The sequence below is a fragment of the Sciurus carolinensis genome, chromosome 11 (assembly GCF_902686445.1).
Source record: "Sciurus carolinensis chromosome 11, mSciCar1.2, whole genome shotgun sequence".
NCBI classification, from domain to species: domain Eukaryota; kingdom Metazoa; phylum Chordata; class Mammalia; order Rodentia; family Sciuridae; genus Sciurus; species Sciurus carolinensis.
This window is the reverse complement of record NC_062223.1, coordinates 71,990,566-72,009,318: the sequence shown is the minus strand read 5'-3', so window position 1 is coordinate 72,009,318 and position 18,753 is coordinate 71,990,566. Positions and strand designations below refer to the sequence as shown.

The window sequence follows — 18,753 nt, the reverse complement described above, 5'->3', positions numbered from 1 at the left end:
ACAATATAAGAAAGTACAGAGGTAACATCATTGGGTTATAAGAGCCTTAACCTAATCGGTACATTAATCATCTATTAGAGATTAACTGGGTAGTAACTGTAGGCAAGTAGGTTGTGGCTGGAGGAGGTATATCCCAGGGGGCATGGTTTTGAAATAAATATTTTGCCCTTGGTGAGTGGAGCTCGCTCTCTGCTTCCTGATGCCTTGTTCTTAGCTGCTTTCCTTTGCCACACACTTCCACCATGATGTTCTGCCTCTGCCCAGCATAGAGTGATGGAGTTGACCCTATATGGATTGAGACCTCCAATATTGTGAGCCTCCAAATGAACTTTTCCTTCTCTCAAATTGTTCTCATTAGGTCTTTCAATCACAGCAGAAGAAAGCTGACTGAGACAAAATTAAGAAGTAAAGATTCTATTTTTTAATTTTAGCAATTCATGACAATGTTGAAGCTAAGAGACAGGTATGTTGAACTATTTTATCTATTTTGTAGATGTTTAAATATTTGTAATGAAAGTCTTGTATAAAAAGACAAAGTTTATCTACCATTTTAGCTCTAAAGATTTTGCTTTTCTTTGGGGAGGAGGAAAGGAGAAAGCAATTTTTAGGGAGCATAAGAGACATTGGTCCATTTCTTGTTTAAACAAGGGTTTTCACAGTGTAATCATGCACAGACCTTTAGGTATGTACAGCCTGGTACACACATTCGTGCATGCATGTTATCGATCAATAAAAAATTTAATTATTAGGAGCTGGGGATGTAGCCCAGTGTTGTAGTGATTGTGCAGTGTGTGAGAAGCCCTGGGTTCAATCTCCAATACCACCTAAATATGAACTATTAAAACTGCATCTCAAAGTCTAGCTTAATTCCACCATAATTAACTATAACTTATACATGTGTTTGTTTAAATATATATCTGTACACACACACATACACATTCACACGAGTTCCCAATATCTCAAGTACATAACTTTAAAAAGTTATTATCTAACCTCCAGCAGAAGTTTCATACTTGAAAACCTCTACTGTGTCTACACTTTAGGTCTTTAAAGCTACCAATTTATTAGCAAAGTCAAACTTCACAGTCAGACTGTGATATCAGATCCCTTTCATCTTCTGCTAGTGTGACCTACAATGTGAATGATCTTTAACACAGTCCTAATTTTCTCTAATAATTAGTTCTTTAATTAGGGACATGGTTTATTGAATAAACAAATGGATCAAGTCTCCAATTAGAATTCCTTTTTCTTAAGAAAGAAGTAACAAACGTGAGTGAAAGGATGAGAACATGAGAGATACTAAATTCCCCTTAATATCATGATCCTGGATTAGACAATTTCCAAAACTCTCACACCGATATTTAAGAGTTGTAACAATAAGCTTTTTTCTTTCTCACTAAAGGATGCTCCAGGATCTCAGAGGTTCCAACAGATCTCACTTCCAGGTGTCTGAGTTCATTCTGATGGGATTCCCAGGCATCCACAGCTGGCAGCACTGGCTCTCCCTACCCTTGGCTCTGCTCTACCTCTTAGCACTTGGGGCCAACATCCTGATCCTGACCATCATCCACCAAGAGGCAAGTCTGCATCAGCCTATGTACCATTTCCTGGGCATCCTGGTCATGGTGGACATGGGCCTGGCTACCACCATCATGCCTAAAATTTTGACCATCTTGTGGTTTAATGCTAAGGCCATCAGCCTCCCTGAGTGCTTTGCTCAGATGTATGCCATCCATTGTTTTGTGGCCATGGAGTCAAGTATCTTTGTCTGCATGGCTATAGACAGGTATGTAGCCATTTGTCAACCACTGAGATATCCATCAATAGTTACTGACTCTTTTGTGGTCAAAGCAACTGTGCTCATGACAATTAGAAACTGTCTATGTTCAATTTCAGTGCCCATCTTAGCTGCCCATAGAAATGACTGTTCTCGGAATCAAATTGAGCATTGTCTTTGTTCTAATCTTGGAGTCACTAGTCTCTCCTGTGATGACAGGAAAATCAACAGTATCAATCAGATATTTCTGGCTTGAATGATTATGGGAATCGATCTGGGTGTGATTATTGTATCATATGCTTTGATCCTTCAGTCTGTACTAAAGCTCAACTCCAAAGAAGCTGCATCCAAGGCCTTAAGTACCTGCATTTCCCACCTCATGTTAATTCTTTTCTTCTACACTGTGGTCCTTGTCATTTCCATCACTCATAGTGCAGGGATGACTTCTCCTGATCCCAGTTCTACTTAATGTGCTGCACAATGTTATCCCTCCTGCCCTCAACTCCATGGTGTATGCTCTCAAGAACAAGGAGCTCAAGCAGGGCTTATGCAAAGTGCTCAGGGTGAACATCAAGGGCAACTGACATGGAAAAGATACTCAGTCTTTTTATTTTCTCCACCTACTCACCTTTTACATTTATCAATGACTGTGAATATGAAAAGTAAATGACAGGGACACTGTGGCAGATTTTTAGCAATAACGATAATTGCAGAAGATGTAGATAACATTATAATGCTATTTGTTTCAAGGAATCCAAGGGAAAGATATACAGAATATACTTTTCATTACGTTTCATGGCTGCTATGGGTAGAACTTCTAGAGGATTTTGAATAGATGTGGTTGGATCAGGTACTAATCAATATCTACTATTATAGTAGAGAGTTTAGTATTTTTATGTAATTAGTGATAGGGTAGAAATAACTTTTGCTGTTTATTTATTTGCCTTGTTAGGTGTTTTTATTTTTAATTAATTTATATTTAATTAATGCATAATAGTTATATGTAATATTGGGATGCATTTTGACATAATCATGCATGCGTGGAATATAATTTGTTCCATTGCAGTCCCCTGTATTTCTTTTGTCCCTTCCCCTTTGCTCCCTCTGTCCTCATTCCTCTACTCAACTGGTCCTCCTTCTACTTATTTACAGTTTTTTTTTTTCTAAAATTGGTGCTTTATAGTTAACGCAAAAAGGTGAAATTCACTGTATATTCATATATATATGTAGCATAATTTGGTCAATTTCATTCCACCATTCCTCTCTTTTCCTATTCCCCCCCTGTCACCTGCAATCATACTCCACTGATATCTTTTCTATTTTCATGGGATTTTTCCTTAGTTTGGTCTAGCTTCTGCTCATCAGAGAAAATATTCAACCAGACTCTCTGAGTCTGGCTTATTTTACTTAGCATAACCTTCTGCAATTCCATCCATTTACCAGCAAATGCCATAATTTCAATTTTTCTTATGGCCAAGTAAAACTCCATTGTGCATGTACATTACATTTCTTTTCAATTCATCTGTTGAAGGGTAGCTGTGCATCTGTTGATCATTGCACAACTTGACCATTGTGAATTGCACTGCTATAAAATTAATGTATCAAATCACTAGAGAATGTTGATTTTAGTTTCCATAGATAAATACCAAGGAGTGGCTATAACTGGGTCCTATAGTGGTTTCATTTCTGGTCTTTGAGGAGTTGCCCTACTGTTTCCAAAACGTTTGTACTGATTTGAAGTCTCACCAACAATGCAAGTGTAACTTTTTCCCCACATCCTCACCAGCATTTATTACAATTTGTATTCTTGATGATTGTCATTTTAACAGGAGTGAGATGAAATTTTAACATAGTTTTGATTTGTTTCCCTGATTGTTAGAGATGTTGAATATTTTTTCAGGTATACGTTGGTCTTTTGTATTTCTTCTTTTAAGAAGTATCTACTTATTTCTTTGGCTGATTTATTAATTGAGTTATTTGTTTTCTTGATGATAAGCTTTTTACTTTCTTTATGTATTAGAAATTTTAATCCCTTGTCAAAGAAGCAACTGGCAAAGATCTCCCAGTCTGTAGACTCTCTACTCATGTTCTTGTTTCCATAGTTGTGCAAAAGCTTTTTAAATCAATTCAATCCACATATTGATTCTCGGTTTTATTTTTTATGCTTCAAAGGCTTGGTAAGAAAGTCAGTGTTTTTGCCACTATGTTGATGTGTTGAAATGACATTTTTTTCTAGATGTTGAAGAGTCTCTGGCCTAATTTCTAGGTCTTTGTCTACTCTGAGTTGACTTGTGCAAGCTGAAAGAGAGGGATGTAGTTTTATTCTTTTACATATGGACATCCAATGTTCCCAACACCATTTGTTGAAAAGGCTCTCTTTTCTCCAACATATGTTTCTAGCACCCTTAACAAATATATCAGATGCCTATATCCATGTGAGTGTGTCTCTGTGTCTTCTATTCTATTTAATGAATCTCCATGTTTGTTTGGGTGCCCATACCATGATGACTACTACAGCTCTGTAGTATAATTTGACATTGGTTATTGCGGTTCCTTCAGCATCACTTTTCTTGCTCAAGATTGCTGTGGCTGTTCTGGGTCTTTTATTCTTCGAAATGAATTTTAGGACAGTTTCTTCTAGTTCTGTGGAGAATATCCTTGATATTTTGGTGGATATTTCATTGAACCTGTACAACTCTGTTGGTAGTATGGCTATTTTGATCATATTAATTCTGTCTACCCAAGAACATGGGAGGTCTTTTCATCTTCTAAGATCTTCTTTCATTTCTTTCTTCAGTATTCTACAGTTTTCATTTAAAAGTCTTTTCCCTTCCTGGTTAGGTTTATTTCCAAGTATTTTTTTTTTTCTTTGAGTTTATTGTGAGTGAGTGGATAGTTTTCTTGATTTCTTCCTTAGCAGATTCATTATTGGAGTATAGAAAAGCACAATTGCTTTTTAATTTATGACTATTGATCTTTTATTCTAATAATATGCTAAATTTGTTTATCAGCTCTGGAAGTCTTTTGGTATAGTTTTTTGGGTCTTCCAGACAGAGGATCATGTCATCATCAAACAAGGAATTTGACTTCTTTTCCTATTTGTATCCCTTTTCTCTAATTCCTTTTCTTGTTTCAAGAATTGACTAGAGTTTCATGAACTATATTAATAGAAGTGGTGAGAGTGGACATCCTTGTCTTGTTGCTGATTTTAGAAGAAATGCTTTTAGTTTTTCTCCATTCAATACAATGTTGACCTTAGTTGTCTTATGTAGCCTTTATAATGTTGAGGTAAGTTTCTTCTATCCCTAGTTTCTCTACCATTTTCACATGACTGCATCCTGGATTTTTTTCTGCATGTATTGAGTGGATCATGTATTTCTTGTCCTTAATTTTATTTATGTGGTGAATTACATTTTTCGATTCAGGTATGTTGAACAAACCTTGCATCTTTGGAATGAAACCCACTTGATCATGGCATGCTATCTCATTGTGTTTTTGAATATAGTTTGCCAAAATTTTATTAAGAATTATTGCATCTATGTTCATTAATGTTCATCAGGGATGTTGGTCTGTAGTTTTTCCCTCAATGTGTCTTTGTCTGATTTTGATGTCAAAGTAATACTAGTTTTATGAATTTGGAACTGTCCCATCCCTTTCTATCCCATGGAATCATTTGAGGAGTATTGGCATTAGTTCTTCCTTTAAAGTTTGGTAGAACTCAGCTGAGAATCCATCCAGTTCAGATACAGAACAAGAAAACAATGTTTACTTTCAGTACTTCTATTCAATATAGTGTTGGAAGTCCTAACTAAAACAAGGAAAACAAGGGGCATCTAGGTAGGAAAAGAGAAAATCAAATTGTCACTGTATACAGATTATATGATTTAAAATATGGAAAAACATGAAATATTCCACCACAAAGTTATTATCATTAGAGAATGAATTTAGCAAAGTTCCATTATTTGAAAGGAATCCTGTTTATAATAGCTACAAAAAATCCTAAGAATAAATTTGAACAAGCAGCTAAAAGATGTCTATAATTATGTCCATTAAACACTAATAAAGAATTTGAAAAGAACAGAGAAAAATGTAAATTTTTCATGTAGTGAAAGACTTAATATTTTTAAAATGCCCATACAACCCACAGCTACCTATAGATTCAATTCAATCCCTGTCAAAATACCCATAACATTCTTCACAGTAGTAGAAGAAACAATTCCAAAATCGATGTGGAACCACAAAAGTCCTCACAGAGCCAAAGCCATCTTGAGCAAAAAGAAGAACAAAGCAGGAGGCTTCACACTACTTAACTTAAAAACATATTCCAGAGGTATACTAATCAAAATGTGTGGTATTAGCATAACATAAACATATAGACCAATACAACAGAATACAGAGCCCAGATGATAATCCAGGTATCCATAACCACCTGATGTTTTACAAAACTGTTAAGAGTAGCATTAGAAAAAGGATAGTCTTTTTTAGAGGACATGGACACAAACCCAAATAAATACAATTTTCTCATACTAGACAAAGGGTCCAAAAATATGCAATGGAGAAAAGATAGCCTCTTCAACAAATGGTGCTGGGAAAACTGGAAAACCATATGCAACAGAATGAAATTAAACCCCTATCTCTCACCATGCACAAAACTCAACTCAAAATGGATCAAGGACCTCGGAATTAGACCAGAGACTCTGCATCTTATAGAAGAAAAAGTAGGTACAAATCTTCAACTTGTTGGCTTAGGATCAGACTTCCTTAACAGGACTCCCACAGCACAAGATATAAAAGCAAGAATCAACAACTGGGATAGATTCAAACTAAAAAGTTTTCTCTCAGCAAAGGAAACTATCAGCGATGTGAAGAGAGAGCCTACAGAGTGGGAGAATATCTTTGCCAACCATACTTCAGATAGAGCGCTATTTTCCAGAATCTATAAAGAACTCAAAAAACTCTACACCAAGAATACAAATAATCCAATCAACAAATGGGCTAAGGAAATGAACAGACACTTCACAGAAGAAGATGTACAAGCAATCAACAGATATATGAAAAAATGTTCAACATCCCTAGTAATAAGGGAAATGTAAATCAAAACTACCCTAAGATTTCATCTCACCCCAATTAGAATGGCGATTATCAAAAACACAAGCAACAATAGGTGTTGGCGAGAATGTGGTGAAAAAGGAACACTCATACATTGCTGGTGGGGTTGCAAGTTAGTGCAGCCACTCTGGAAAGCAGTATGGAGATTCCTCAGAAAGCTTGGAATGGAAACACCATTTGACCCAGCTATCCCACTCCTCAGCCTATACCCAAAGGACTTAAAATCAGCATACTACAGAGATACAGCCACATCAATGTTCGTTGCTGCTCAATTCACCATAACCAGATTGTGGAACCAACCTAGATGCCCTTCAGTTGATGAATGGATAAAGAAACTGTGGCATATATATACAATGGAATATTACTCCGCAATGAAGAGTGATAAAATTATGGCATTTGCAGGCAAATGGATGAAATTGGAGAATATCATGCTAAGTGAGATAAGCCAATCTCAAAAAACTAAAGGATGAATGATCTCGCTGATAAGCGAATGAGGACATATAATGGGGAGTGGGAGGGGTTAGCATTAGGTTTAGGATTAGGGATAAGGAGTGTGGTAAGAATGAAGGAAAGAAGGACTGTATAGAGGGCAAAGAGGGGTGGGAGGGGTGGGGGGGAAGGGAAAAAATAATGAATCAAACATCATTGTCCTATGTAAATGTATGATTACACAAATGGTATGCCTTGACTCCATGTACAAATAGAAAAACAACATGTATCCCATTTGTATACAATAATAATAAAAATAAATAAATTAAAAAAAAGAAAAGAATAAGGATAGTCTTTTTCAAGAAATGGGGTTTGGGAAATTGTGTATCCATGTGCAAAAGAATGAAAGTAGAGCTCCATCTCTTACCAGTTCTAAAAATTAATTTGAAATGAATTAAAAACTTAAGTGTAAGACTCAAAACAATGAAGCTACTAGAAGAAAATGTACAGGAAATTCACTTAGAACATTGGAATGGGTTTGAATTTTTTAATAAGATCCAAAAAGTATGTCAAAAAGACACTGGGGCTACCAAATTTATTGCCACATTGCTCACAATAGCCAAGAGTAAAATGACGAATTGTAAAAGAAAATGTGGTACACACGCATTAGAATACTCTTCCATCATAAGAGAAAGAACAAAAATTTGTCATATGCCTAACATAGTGTTAACTGGAGATCATTATGTTAAGTGAAATAAACTAGGCACAGAAAGATGAGTGCTACAATTTTACTCATAAATAGAAAAAAAAGAAATGGTATAAAGGAAACTCTATTGACTTTAACTTGTTTAAAATGACAAGAGATAACAAGTACTGGCGAGGATATGGAGAAAAGAGAACAATGTTTCCACTGTTGATGGGAACATAAGATAGTAAAGCCATTATGGAAAAAAGATGGAAGTTCCTCAAAAAATTAAAAATATAACTACCATGTGATTCAGCAATTTCTTTGCTGGTTATATATCTAAAAGAAATAAAATCACTATCTCAAAGAGAGGTACACATAATCATATTCATAGCCAAGAGGTGGGAACAACGCAAATGTTCATTGAAGGATGAATAGATAAAGAAAATGTGGTGTATATGCACAAAGAAATACTATTCAACATTTAAAAAGAAGGAAATTGTGCTATTTCATGACAGCATAAATAAATGTGGAGGACATACTAAGCAAAATAAGCCAGGCACAGAAAGACAAATACTCTATAATCTCCTATACATAGAATCTTAAAAATGTTTAGGTATATTATGAAATAATATGAGAGTTATAAAACTTATTAACAGCATAACCATAGTTTAGAAAAGAATTTAAGTTCTTTTTGGATCTTCATTTCACTTTTCCTACTTGGTCTTTCTCCACTTTAAATGGAATTTTAATATTCCTTTCTCAGCAATGAGCTTTCCATTCATGTCTAGGTGAGGTCCCTGGTGACATGCTTGTATTGCACCTACCATGGGGCAAGCAAACATTTTGGAATTTGAGACACCTTGGTAAACAGAGCAGGTGAAGATCCTGATTTCATGGCACTCATAACCTAAACTTGATCTGAGCCAAAAGGCTAAGAAAGGATCATGGTCTTAATCATTTAAAGAGTAGGGTTGGGGAGGGCATCCAGTAAAAATTTTGAAAGCAATATGCTCCTTCAAAAATACAAGAGCAGGATGGACAGCACATGTCTTTTTGTGTGATGACGTGCACTTGAGTCAAATATTGTGTGGGACCCTTAAGAATCTGATGGCAACTCTGTATTTTCATTCTCTCAAGAGAGAATGAATACTCTTCAGTCATAAAAAAGAACAAAAGACAATCTCTTCACCCAGGGCAGGGTCACCACCATATGGGACTTCTCACCATCCCAGTCATAAAAAAATCATGCTACAAATTTAAATTGCATAGAAAATGGTGTAGTATGTTACAGTCATTAAAATCAGACACCAGATGCAGATAACCTAATGTAAATCCAAGTCCGCCACGTGCTGGCTATGTGACTTTCATTTTCCAACCTCTCTGTGCCTCAGTATGCCTGCCTATAAAATGGACATGAAATAGTGCCATCCTCAGACTTGTTTTAAGACCAAATGAGCCTATGATGCTTAGAAAAACATCTGGAACATAAGTACGATGTGGGTTTTGTTGTTGTTGTTGTTGTTATAATTTGAAACCATGTTCTTATGAGAATGCTTAATGCCTTCAAAAACAGTAATCATAGAGGAAGACATAAGGAATCGATACTCTCACTAGGAACACCCTGAGAAGAACCCAGCAGTAAGCAGAACTGAGAAAAGGGAGTTTGTATGGAAGACAGAAGGAAGGAGGAGAGGGAGACAGGCTTCAAGAGACACAGGTTGTAGAGGAAATCTGAGCAGTCCAGGAAAGTGACTGATGGGCAGCAGTTGCTGAAGGTTTAAGTGCCATTCTGAGGCCCCTGTGGCCTCTCTGTGGTGATAGTGAGTGTTCCTGGTGTCCTGCTAGGCTCACAAACAATGCACCTCTGGGCAGGGCTTCCATCTACTTTTCCAGTCCCATCTTTTTGTCTTCCTCTTCTTTTCTGTTTCCAAAGGCATTATGTGCCCAAACTTGATATCCTTCATTTAACCTTAACATTTTGCACAAAATATATCAAGATATTTTATTTTTTCCAAATAATCTCATCTTCTCTCTCTAAAATACTCATATATAATTCAAGATTCATCTCCTATCCTACCTTCCCTGAAAAGAATTTACTTACAAACTCTGATACATATTGATGGTTCTTTTCTCAGTTTCCATGATTTTTGAAAATCTGTTGTACAACTACCTTGTTAAATTGTATGGCAGCCATTCCAATGCACTTTATATCATCTCATAGAGTAGAATTAACTAGAGTTTTTGTAATCATTTATGTTTCTCAGTGCATAACATGGAGCCAGGCACCTAGAGGGTACCAAGTAAAACTTGTTTGCTCAAATTGACAAAATATTTGTGAAAACACAAATGCAAGCTTAACCATAGAAAACTAATCTTCCACTGCCTGTGCAATTGGAAAGATTTCTCCTTCCACTATGATGTTCAGAGTGAGTTAGAGTTGAAACTAATAACTCATAAAAAAAGCAAAAAGTGTGTGTCCTAAACCATGCTGCATGCTTTTGTTTTTGGTTTTTGGTTTTATATTAGAGCATGTAATTGACCAAATACATCTTTGTTGTAGGTTTTCTTTTCCTCATCTGAAAAAATATGTAAGTTGAGACATAGTCTGTTAGATTCTAATCACTAGATATTAAAAGACAGAAAATTAACCATTGGGACTAACTGGATATAAAACTCATGTTATTTTTCCCCAAACTCTTTACTACTACTAACTTTTTGGTTCCTCCACCAAAATGGTTCATCCATTTTTTAAATTCTCTCTCCTCCTATTTTCCTGTGTGTTTTCTCTCATGTATCCTGGACCAGCATGTAGATTCTATATATGGAGGCCTGGGACTGTATTATTTTCAATTCTACCTCTCTCTCATTAAATTCAAGGCATGACTAATAATATTAACCAAATTAGTGCCTCAAAATTAATGAATGAGTGAAGGAGTGAATAAATTATTAGGTATACTATTAACAACATATTTGCCTCCTTGTTATTTAAATGACAACTATATCCTTTAGATACATTTTAAATGAAGGTTTCAAAGTGCTTTCATGGGACAAAATAGAACACTTAGACGTTTTTGTATGAAACATAGGGTATTTTTTTCCAAAAATAGAATCAAAACTTGAATATTTTTTAAAATACCTAAATCTTGCTTGTCTTTAAAAATTATTTAAAAAGGTCACAACACTGAACCTATGGCAAAAAATGCACTTGATCTGCATAGAATTTGTCCTTAGTGGAGAGGAAGTACTTGCACACCTTACTCTAACCTCTTGCTTTTGCACACAATGCACAGATTACATCAGGCCTGCATTTCTCATTTTATTACCTTACTGGTGTCACTAGACATATGACTGTATAAAAACTTATGAAAAACATAAATTTTATTAGGAATGGATATTTTACCTTTTTATTTCTGCATTCTCTATTTGGCAGATAATTACTAACAGGAATCATTTTACAATGTACACCTACAAAGACTTCAGAAAATCTATATTTTAGAGTGATTTAATATTTTACTTGCATCTTTATGAATTCTTCTCCACTATTTTCTCTCCATAACAAGCAATGTGTTTTTCTCCATAACAAGCAATGTGTTTTATGATCTGTTTGTCTTAGGTGAAGCCAGTCTTGTCTCCAAGTAGGAATTTGATAACTCCTTCCCGAATCTGCTTGGTCTTGACTCCATAAACAATTGGATTCATGGTAGGAGGCAATAGCAGATAAAGGTTGGCCACAATGATGTGTATGTGGTGGGGAATATTGTGGCCTCCAAATCGATGAGTGAAAAAAGTAAAAAAAGCAGGTACATAAGTGATCACAATAGCACAGATATGGGATGTACAAGTGCTGAAGGCTTTGTGACGAGCATCTGCTGATGACAGGCTCACGACGGCCCGCAGAATCATAGTGTAAGATGCGGAGATACAACAGATATCAAACACCCCAATCAGGAGAGCAACCATCAGCCCATACACAGCATTGACCTTGACATTGCCACAGGATACCTTGGCCACAGACATGTGGTCACAGTAGGTGTGGGGGATGAGGTTGCCCTGGCAATAGGGCAGGCGCTTGGTGAGGAAAGTGAAAGGGGTGATGAGCATCACACTCCTCAAGAAGGTGGCAAGACCAGCCTTGGCGATGACAGGGTTGGTGAGGATGGTGGCATAGCGTAAGGGATAGCAGATGGCCACGTAGCGGTCCAGGGCCATGAGCATGAGCACCCCAGACTCCATGCCAGTCAACATGTGCACAAAAAACATCTGGGCCAGGCAGGCACTAAAGTCAATCTCCTTGAGGTTGAACCAGAATATACACAGCATGTTGGGCACAGTGGTGGTGCACAAGGCGACATCAGTGGAGGAGAGCAGGGCCAGGAAGTAGTACATGGGCCGGTGCAGGGCCTGCTCATGACCGATGAGGTAGATGAGCCCCACGTTCCCCACAAGAGCAATGATGTACATGAGGCAGAATGGCAGAGCGATCCAGATGTGTGCAGCTTCCAGCCCAGGAACACCATTCAAGATAAAGAATCCCGGTGTCAGGCAGGAGCTGTTGGCTCCAGACATAATGACTGACAGTAGGGGAGCATTTTACACTCTTTTTTAACAGTGACAGTTCCCTGGATCAGAAAGTAAACCAAAGGTAAATAGAGAGCATGGAAACCTTTTTTCTTTAACTCTGTGATTTCTTTTTTTAAAAATTTGTTCTTTTTAGATATGCATGACAGTAGAATATATTTTGACATGTGCCTACATGGATTGTAACTTATTCTAATTAGGGTCCCATTCTTTGGATTGTGCATGATGTAGAGTTTCACTGGTAGTGTAACTGTGATTTCAATAAGGCCTTTGGAATGTGAAGTGATCTGATTCCTCTGGAGTCACTCAGTCTAGTTTCATGTTCCACTTGTTTCTCACTTCATAGAGCATATGCTATGAATGAGTTATTTAGACACGTTATACCTCAGTTTTCTCTATCTACAATGAGATAATTGCATTTTTGTCAGGATTATTCGATAAGATAATTTTATATTATGCGCTAAAACTTTGAATAGTTCATAGTGAATACTTAATAAATATAAGCAGCAATCACTGTTGCTGTTATTATTATTATCACTTCTACGACAATAATATGACAATAATATGACAGTATGGAGCATCCCAAGATATCAAGCTTACTTTGGTTAATAAATGTAAATTCAAGTAAACATCCTCAGCTTTCCTTAACTCAAGTGCCATTGTATAATTTGAGTTAAAAAGAGAGTGTGAAATTTTGAAAATCTCAGTTATATAAAGAGATTAGGAAGTCATATTTAGAAAATAAATACTTGACTGCCAGGAGATTAAAACAAGTTCCTGTGTTTTAGATAGAAAAAAATATATACATAAATGCTCTTTAAGTTCTGGAATGAAACCCAGAGAAATTTCATTCAGCTAAATCCCTTCAAAGGTCTTGCTACTTCTAAGACGACTGAGCCTGCGTCTATTGGAATCCCCCTGAAGAGAACTGGTCTGAAAAATAACAGAATGAATCAACCAACATTACCCTATGTAAATTTATGATTACACAAATGGTACGCCTTTACTCACAAACAGAGAAACAACATGTATCCCATTTGTTTACAATAAAAAAAAAAAAAAAAAGAACCGGTCTGTGTGGAATGTGCCTTGAATGTCTCTGTTTTTTTCAAGTAGTCAGAAGCCACCAGAAAGCCAAGACTGGATAAAAGACCAGGATTTTAGGAGAAGTAGGAATGTTAGGCTTTGTACTGCTGGCTTGTAAAACTGATCAGCCATCACACACTCTTCCAAGCATCAATAATATCAATAAACATTTACCCATACTTGTTAGTTTACAAACAGGTATACAAACTCAGAGCCAGTTCATCCTGCCCCCTTCTCAGTTCATAAATTTTTGTGTACAACCTCCCTCACAATGACACTCCAGGATTCACATGGATTCTGCTATTAGGCAAACTAATTATAAAATTAGAATATATACAAAAGAAGGAGAAGTAGATGACTAAGAATCTGCTCTCTGAAAGTAGGAGAATTTATTTTTATGCTTGTTTACTATGGAGACATGGGCACTCCAGACTCCTTGGGTTAAATCTTGTTTCCAACACTTACTAGCTGGATGAGCTTGAGCAAGTTGCAAATTTCTCCTTGCACAACATTCATAATTCTCAAAGGAGAGTGATAATAATATATACCATAGACATGTTAGAATTGCTAAATGATAATCTTTTCAGCAGTGCCTAGAATATGGTCATTAACCCAAGTCATCTATTTTTAAAATTGTCAGAATATACGATGAGGCATACATTTTTTTGTTTAACAAGTATTTATTGATTGTTTCCAACATTCCTGGTATTATTCTAGTTTCTAGGGATTTATTAACCAACCAAATAAAATCTCCTCCACTCAGGGTACTAATATTTCATTCTAAACATCACAAATATGTAATAACCATCACTTTATGTATGAGGAGATGAAGATGCAAGGACAATCAAAATATCTATGCTCATAAAAACTTAAAACTGGTGGAGGCAAGGTTCAAATCAAACTTTGACATCAAAGCCACATGTTTAATCAATCTACTTCTATTATAATAATTTACTGAGCCTAAACACCAAAGAACAGTTGCATAAGCTAACATAACTAGACTAAAAAAAAAATCATGATGACACAGCAAGAAACTGAGTTTCAAGTGCAGGAGAGAAAAATCTATTTAAAAAAAACATTTTATTGGTGCATAATAGTGTACCAAATAGTGGGATTCCTTGTGCTGTGCTAGTACATGCACGTATGTTTCTTAATCATATCTTAAGGAAGTGATAGAACAAATGTGAGAAGTCACAGCAAGTCAAAGTTATGGTAAGTCAGTCTTTTGCTAAGGGAGCTCTCTGAACAGAGAGAACATACCTGTGTCATAACTGGATTCTCATCCCTGGACCTGTTCACACAGATGCTATGTGGCACCTGGTTGCACAGGGAGGTGGGTCATGTTTGGAAGCTTCTTTTCAGCAAGTGCCCTCAATGCCTTCTAGGAGTCATGTCTAATCCTGGATTACTTTCCATTTCCCCACAAAGACCATTTCCATTGGAAGCAATTCTGAGTGTAGTGATCCGATAATTAAGCAAAAGTTTTTGTTTTCCTTCCCTTGCAACACAGTACTGCATGTATTTTGCTATTTCCAGTGAATTATGAGGTAAGTTTTAAATTTATTTCACAACTAGGAAAACCCCTTCCCTCCTTATTTCCCAAATAAAATGGTAATGTATTATGGTAAGAGTAAAAAAAAAAATCCTTACCTTGTCATCAACCACATCTCAAACACTCGTGTTTCTGGCACTAGAAGTTTCTGAAATATGAGTCTCTGGGAATCAACCACACTCACCTCAGTGTTGGCCAAGACCAGACTGGTGTGCATGCCTGAGAGTGCCAAGCACCATGAGTCCCAGAGCAGGCAGGTCTGCCTGAGCATTCTTGCAACTTTTGAAGATTCTCCAGACTCCAATGTGTCCACCTGCTTGGGTCTTTGAGTTCAGTGTCTCAGGAGGCTCTGGTTCAAAGGAAAAGATCTTTTGGGACTTTTGAGAGAATTTCTGTAATTTTCAACTCTCTAAGCAGGGAGGAAACTGAAGAAAAAATGGTGTCAATTTTTTTTTTATCTTCTCCCAGAACTTCTGACCAAGGGTCTGATAGTTCTAGGAAACTCTTTTCATTTATCTGATTCACAATATTATGCTCACCACACTGCACCACTCAACCATATACGTGCATATGTACGTGTGTGTGTATATATGTAGATGACACATTAATACACGTACACACAAAAAATCTATATAGATTCATGTATTTCATAAAGATTTATGAAATACAGAGAAAATTACACATCATAGGAGTAATAGAGGACTGTACTCTGTCTAGTTATGCTTTGTCTTGAGTTTATCAAGTTGATGAATACATAAATGTGCACAAATATGCACATGAATGTTCACATGTTTATTTTGTAGGACAAAAGTTGTGACAAGACAGTTCTACATATATTTTGTGCACATATATTTTAGTCTCTGAGTTTTCCTTTTTATATTTTATTGTAAAGAAGATGGATTCTGAAAGAACTGGAAATCAAATTTAATGATTTCTGTCATTACAGTTGGTGAATAGATGAAGATTTCTGCCAAACTGAGAGCAAATGTTGAAAGTAATCTTTAAGTTTTAATTCAAAGTATATCACAATCCTGCCTCAAATTATAAATTTAATCAATTGATATTGCAAGTATAGGATGGTACAACTATTTTGTAGGTTGGTGTATGCATAACTTAATAAGAAATTGCTGGAAATTGAGCAGTTTCTTGTTAAGTTACAAATACACTAACCTAATGGCCTAGAAATTTCATTCTTAGGTGTTTAATGAAAACACTTGTCCACAAAAGACATATATACATACATGTTCGTATAATATAAGCATTGTTATAAATGGAACAGGAAGAAGTGATGTCTTCATGCAACAATACGTAATGCAGAAATAGGTATAAACTTTATGAAATACAACACAGGAGAATCTCAATAATATGGTACAGAGTCAGATAAACACAAGAACATATTATATGAGTTCATTTATAAGCAGCCCCAAAGTAGGCAAAACTAATATTAAATAGATAAAAAAGAAAAAGTGATAGCCTCTGGGGAGTGATAATGACTCATAGAAGCAAGAAAAAAATGCCTGGGGATAGGAATTTTCTTTTTTCTATTTTATTTGTCATTAAGCAGATTTATGCTACTATAAAAACTTATCAAATAGAACACAAGAGTGGTACATTTTATTATGTTTAATAAACTTTAATGGAGCCAGGTGTGGTGGTGCATACCTATAATCACAGCAACTGGGAAGGCTGAGTTAGGAGGATTGCAAGTTCAAAACCAGTCTCAGCAAATTAGTGACAACCTGCCTCAAAATAAAAAAATTTAATGAAGGAATGGGGATGATACCCAGTGGCAAAGTGTCCCTGGGTTCAGTCCCTGGCACCAAAAAATAAATAAATAGAAATTAAAATAAAAAAATTTAAAATTAAAATAAAAAAATAGAAAAAACACAAGTTAAATCATTGTAGTTAATGAAATATTAAAGGCATTTATTCAGAGATCAGACCAAATCTAGGGTCCTAGCTATAAGTACTTCTATTCAGTATTCTGGTAAGTTTCCATCTACTGAAAAAAAGGCAAAAAAAAGGATAATGATTGAACATAAATGATTAAAGGTAATTTTTGCAGAATGATTATAAATGCAGAAAAGCTAATTGAAAACTACAAATTATTAGCATTAATTCATTAACAATGTCATTAGAAACAAATGTCATTGGTAAACAAAAATATATTTTGTCAATGATCAACTCATAGATTAGATAATTAAAATTAAGAACTGACACCATTTGCAATAGTTTTAAATACCTAGAATTTAATTTAATTAATGCTATAAAAAATCTACACTGAAATCTTTATAAAAATTATGTCCACAGATTAGAAGACTAATATGGTACAAAGATAAGTTCATCTCAATGTAATATATAAATTTAATGAAATGTCAAATTCTAGAAATTATTATTTTTTTTATAAAATAAGGAACAGATAATATCATTTATTGTGGAAAACAACAGCAGGTTTACACAGTACTTTTAGATCAAGAACAAATTAAAAATCCCACAAAATTATGGTTGAAGAATATTCAATTGTAGAATATACGGTTTAGCCTTTTTTTTTTTTTTCAATAAATACATAATATATCTCCTCTTGTTATAGTTTGTTTTTGCTTGTCTTCTGTTTCTGGAAAAATTTGCTAATGTTTTTAAAGAAAAAGAACAATATTAGAGCACTTTATTGACAAATAAGTTATACTATAAATGTAGAATAACAAAGATAGCACAATCTTAAAACAAAATATACACATTGAACACAAGGGAATGTCCAGAAACAAACCATGCTTATTTGAACACCCATATAAGCAAGGTGGCATTTCCAAGTAGAAAAAGGCTAGCAATCACAACAAATAGTGCTGGGTCAATGGGTTCTGTATGAGAAAAGTAAGTCTTTAGTCTTGAATCCTACCATTAACAACAGTCAAAACATAGTACATTGATTTTTGCTGTGTTGTGTTGTGTTGTGTTAGGGATCAAAATCAGGGCCTTGCAGGCGCTAGGCAAGCACCCTACCACTGATCTACATCCCTGGCCCAAAGCATAGTGTGTTGTAACTTTCAATTAGATTGATAAAATAACACCAAATGAGATGATACATGATTTTATATTCAAGATTTTAGCATCATAATTTTTTTCTTAAAAACAGGAAAAAATTTGAGAATGCTTAATTTTTATTTTTCCATTGTTTGAAAATGAACAAATTGGTGTAAATAATTATAAAACATCTTGTAAAATTAAAGATGAATTTTCTATTTTCTTACGAATTCTATTGACTATTTATTCATCATAGAAGAGTACAATTTAAGATCACCAGTAATATGTACATGAATGTTTGTAATAGCAGTTTGTTCTTTATGTACTATCAAAAGTAATAACAATAAAAAATGATGTAATAAAGAATTTTGTTAATGCAAACACAAAATTATGATGATAAAAATGTAAGAAAATCTGTGCCAACATTAACTGACAAAGAAGACTTATCCATAATAAATAATGAAATACTGCACATCAAAACACATTCACAAGATCCAAGATGGTGAACTAGCG

The 18,753-nt window shown here is 35.2% G+C and overlaps 2 protein-coding genes across 2 annotated transcripts; one reads left to right on the top strand and one right to left on the bottom strand.

The window, feature by feature from the left end:
• Positions 1-1,403: 1,403 nt before the first annotated feature.
• Positions 1,404-2,361, top strand: LOC124959534 (putative olfactory receptor 56B2). Its single transcript, XM_047517950.1, is given in 2 exon segments — positions 1,404-2,227; positions 2,229-2,361. Coding segments are annotated over 2 exon segments (957 nt in total).
• Positions 2,362-11,612: 9,251 nt separating this feature from the next.
• LOC124959944 (olfactory receptor 52N2) lies at positions 11,613-12,569 on the bottom strand. The gene has a single exon (XM_047518443.1). It carries the CDS (start codon positions 12,567-12,569, stop codon positions 11,613-11,615), a length of 957 nt encoding a protein of 318 aa, XP_047374399.1.
• Between the last annotated feature and the right edge of the window lie 6,184 nt (positions 12,570-18,753).

Excerpts from the sequence above, each read along its gene's own strand:
- LOC124959944 (XM_047518443.1), bottom strand. The coding sequence starts at position 12,569 with ATGTCTGGAGCCAACAGCTCCTGCCTGACACCGGGATTCTTTATCTTG.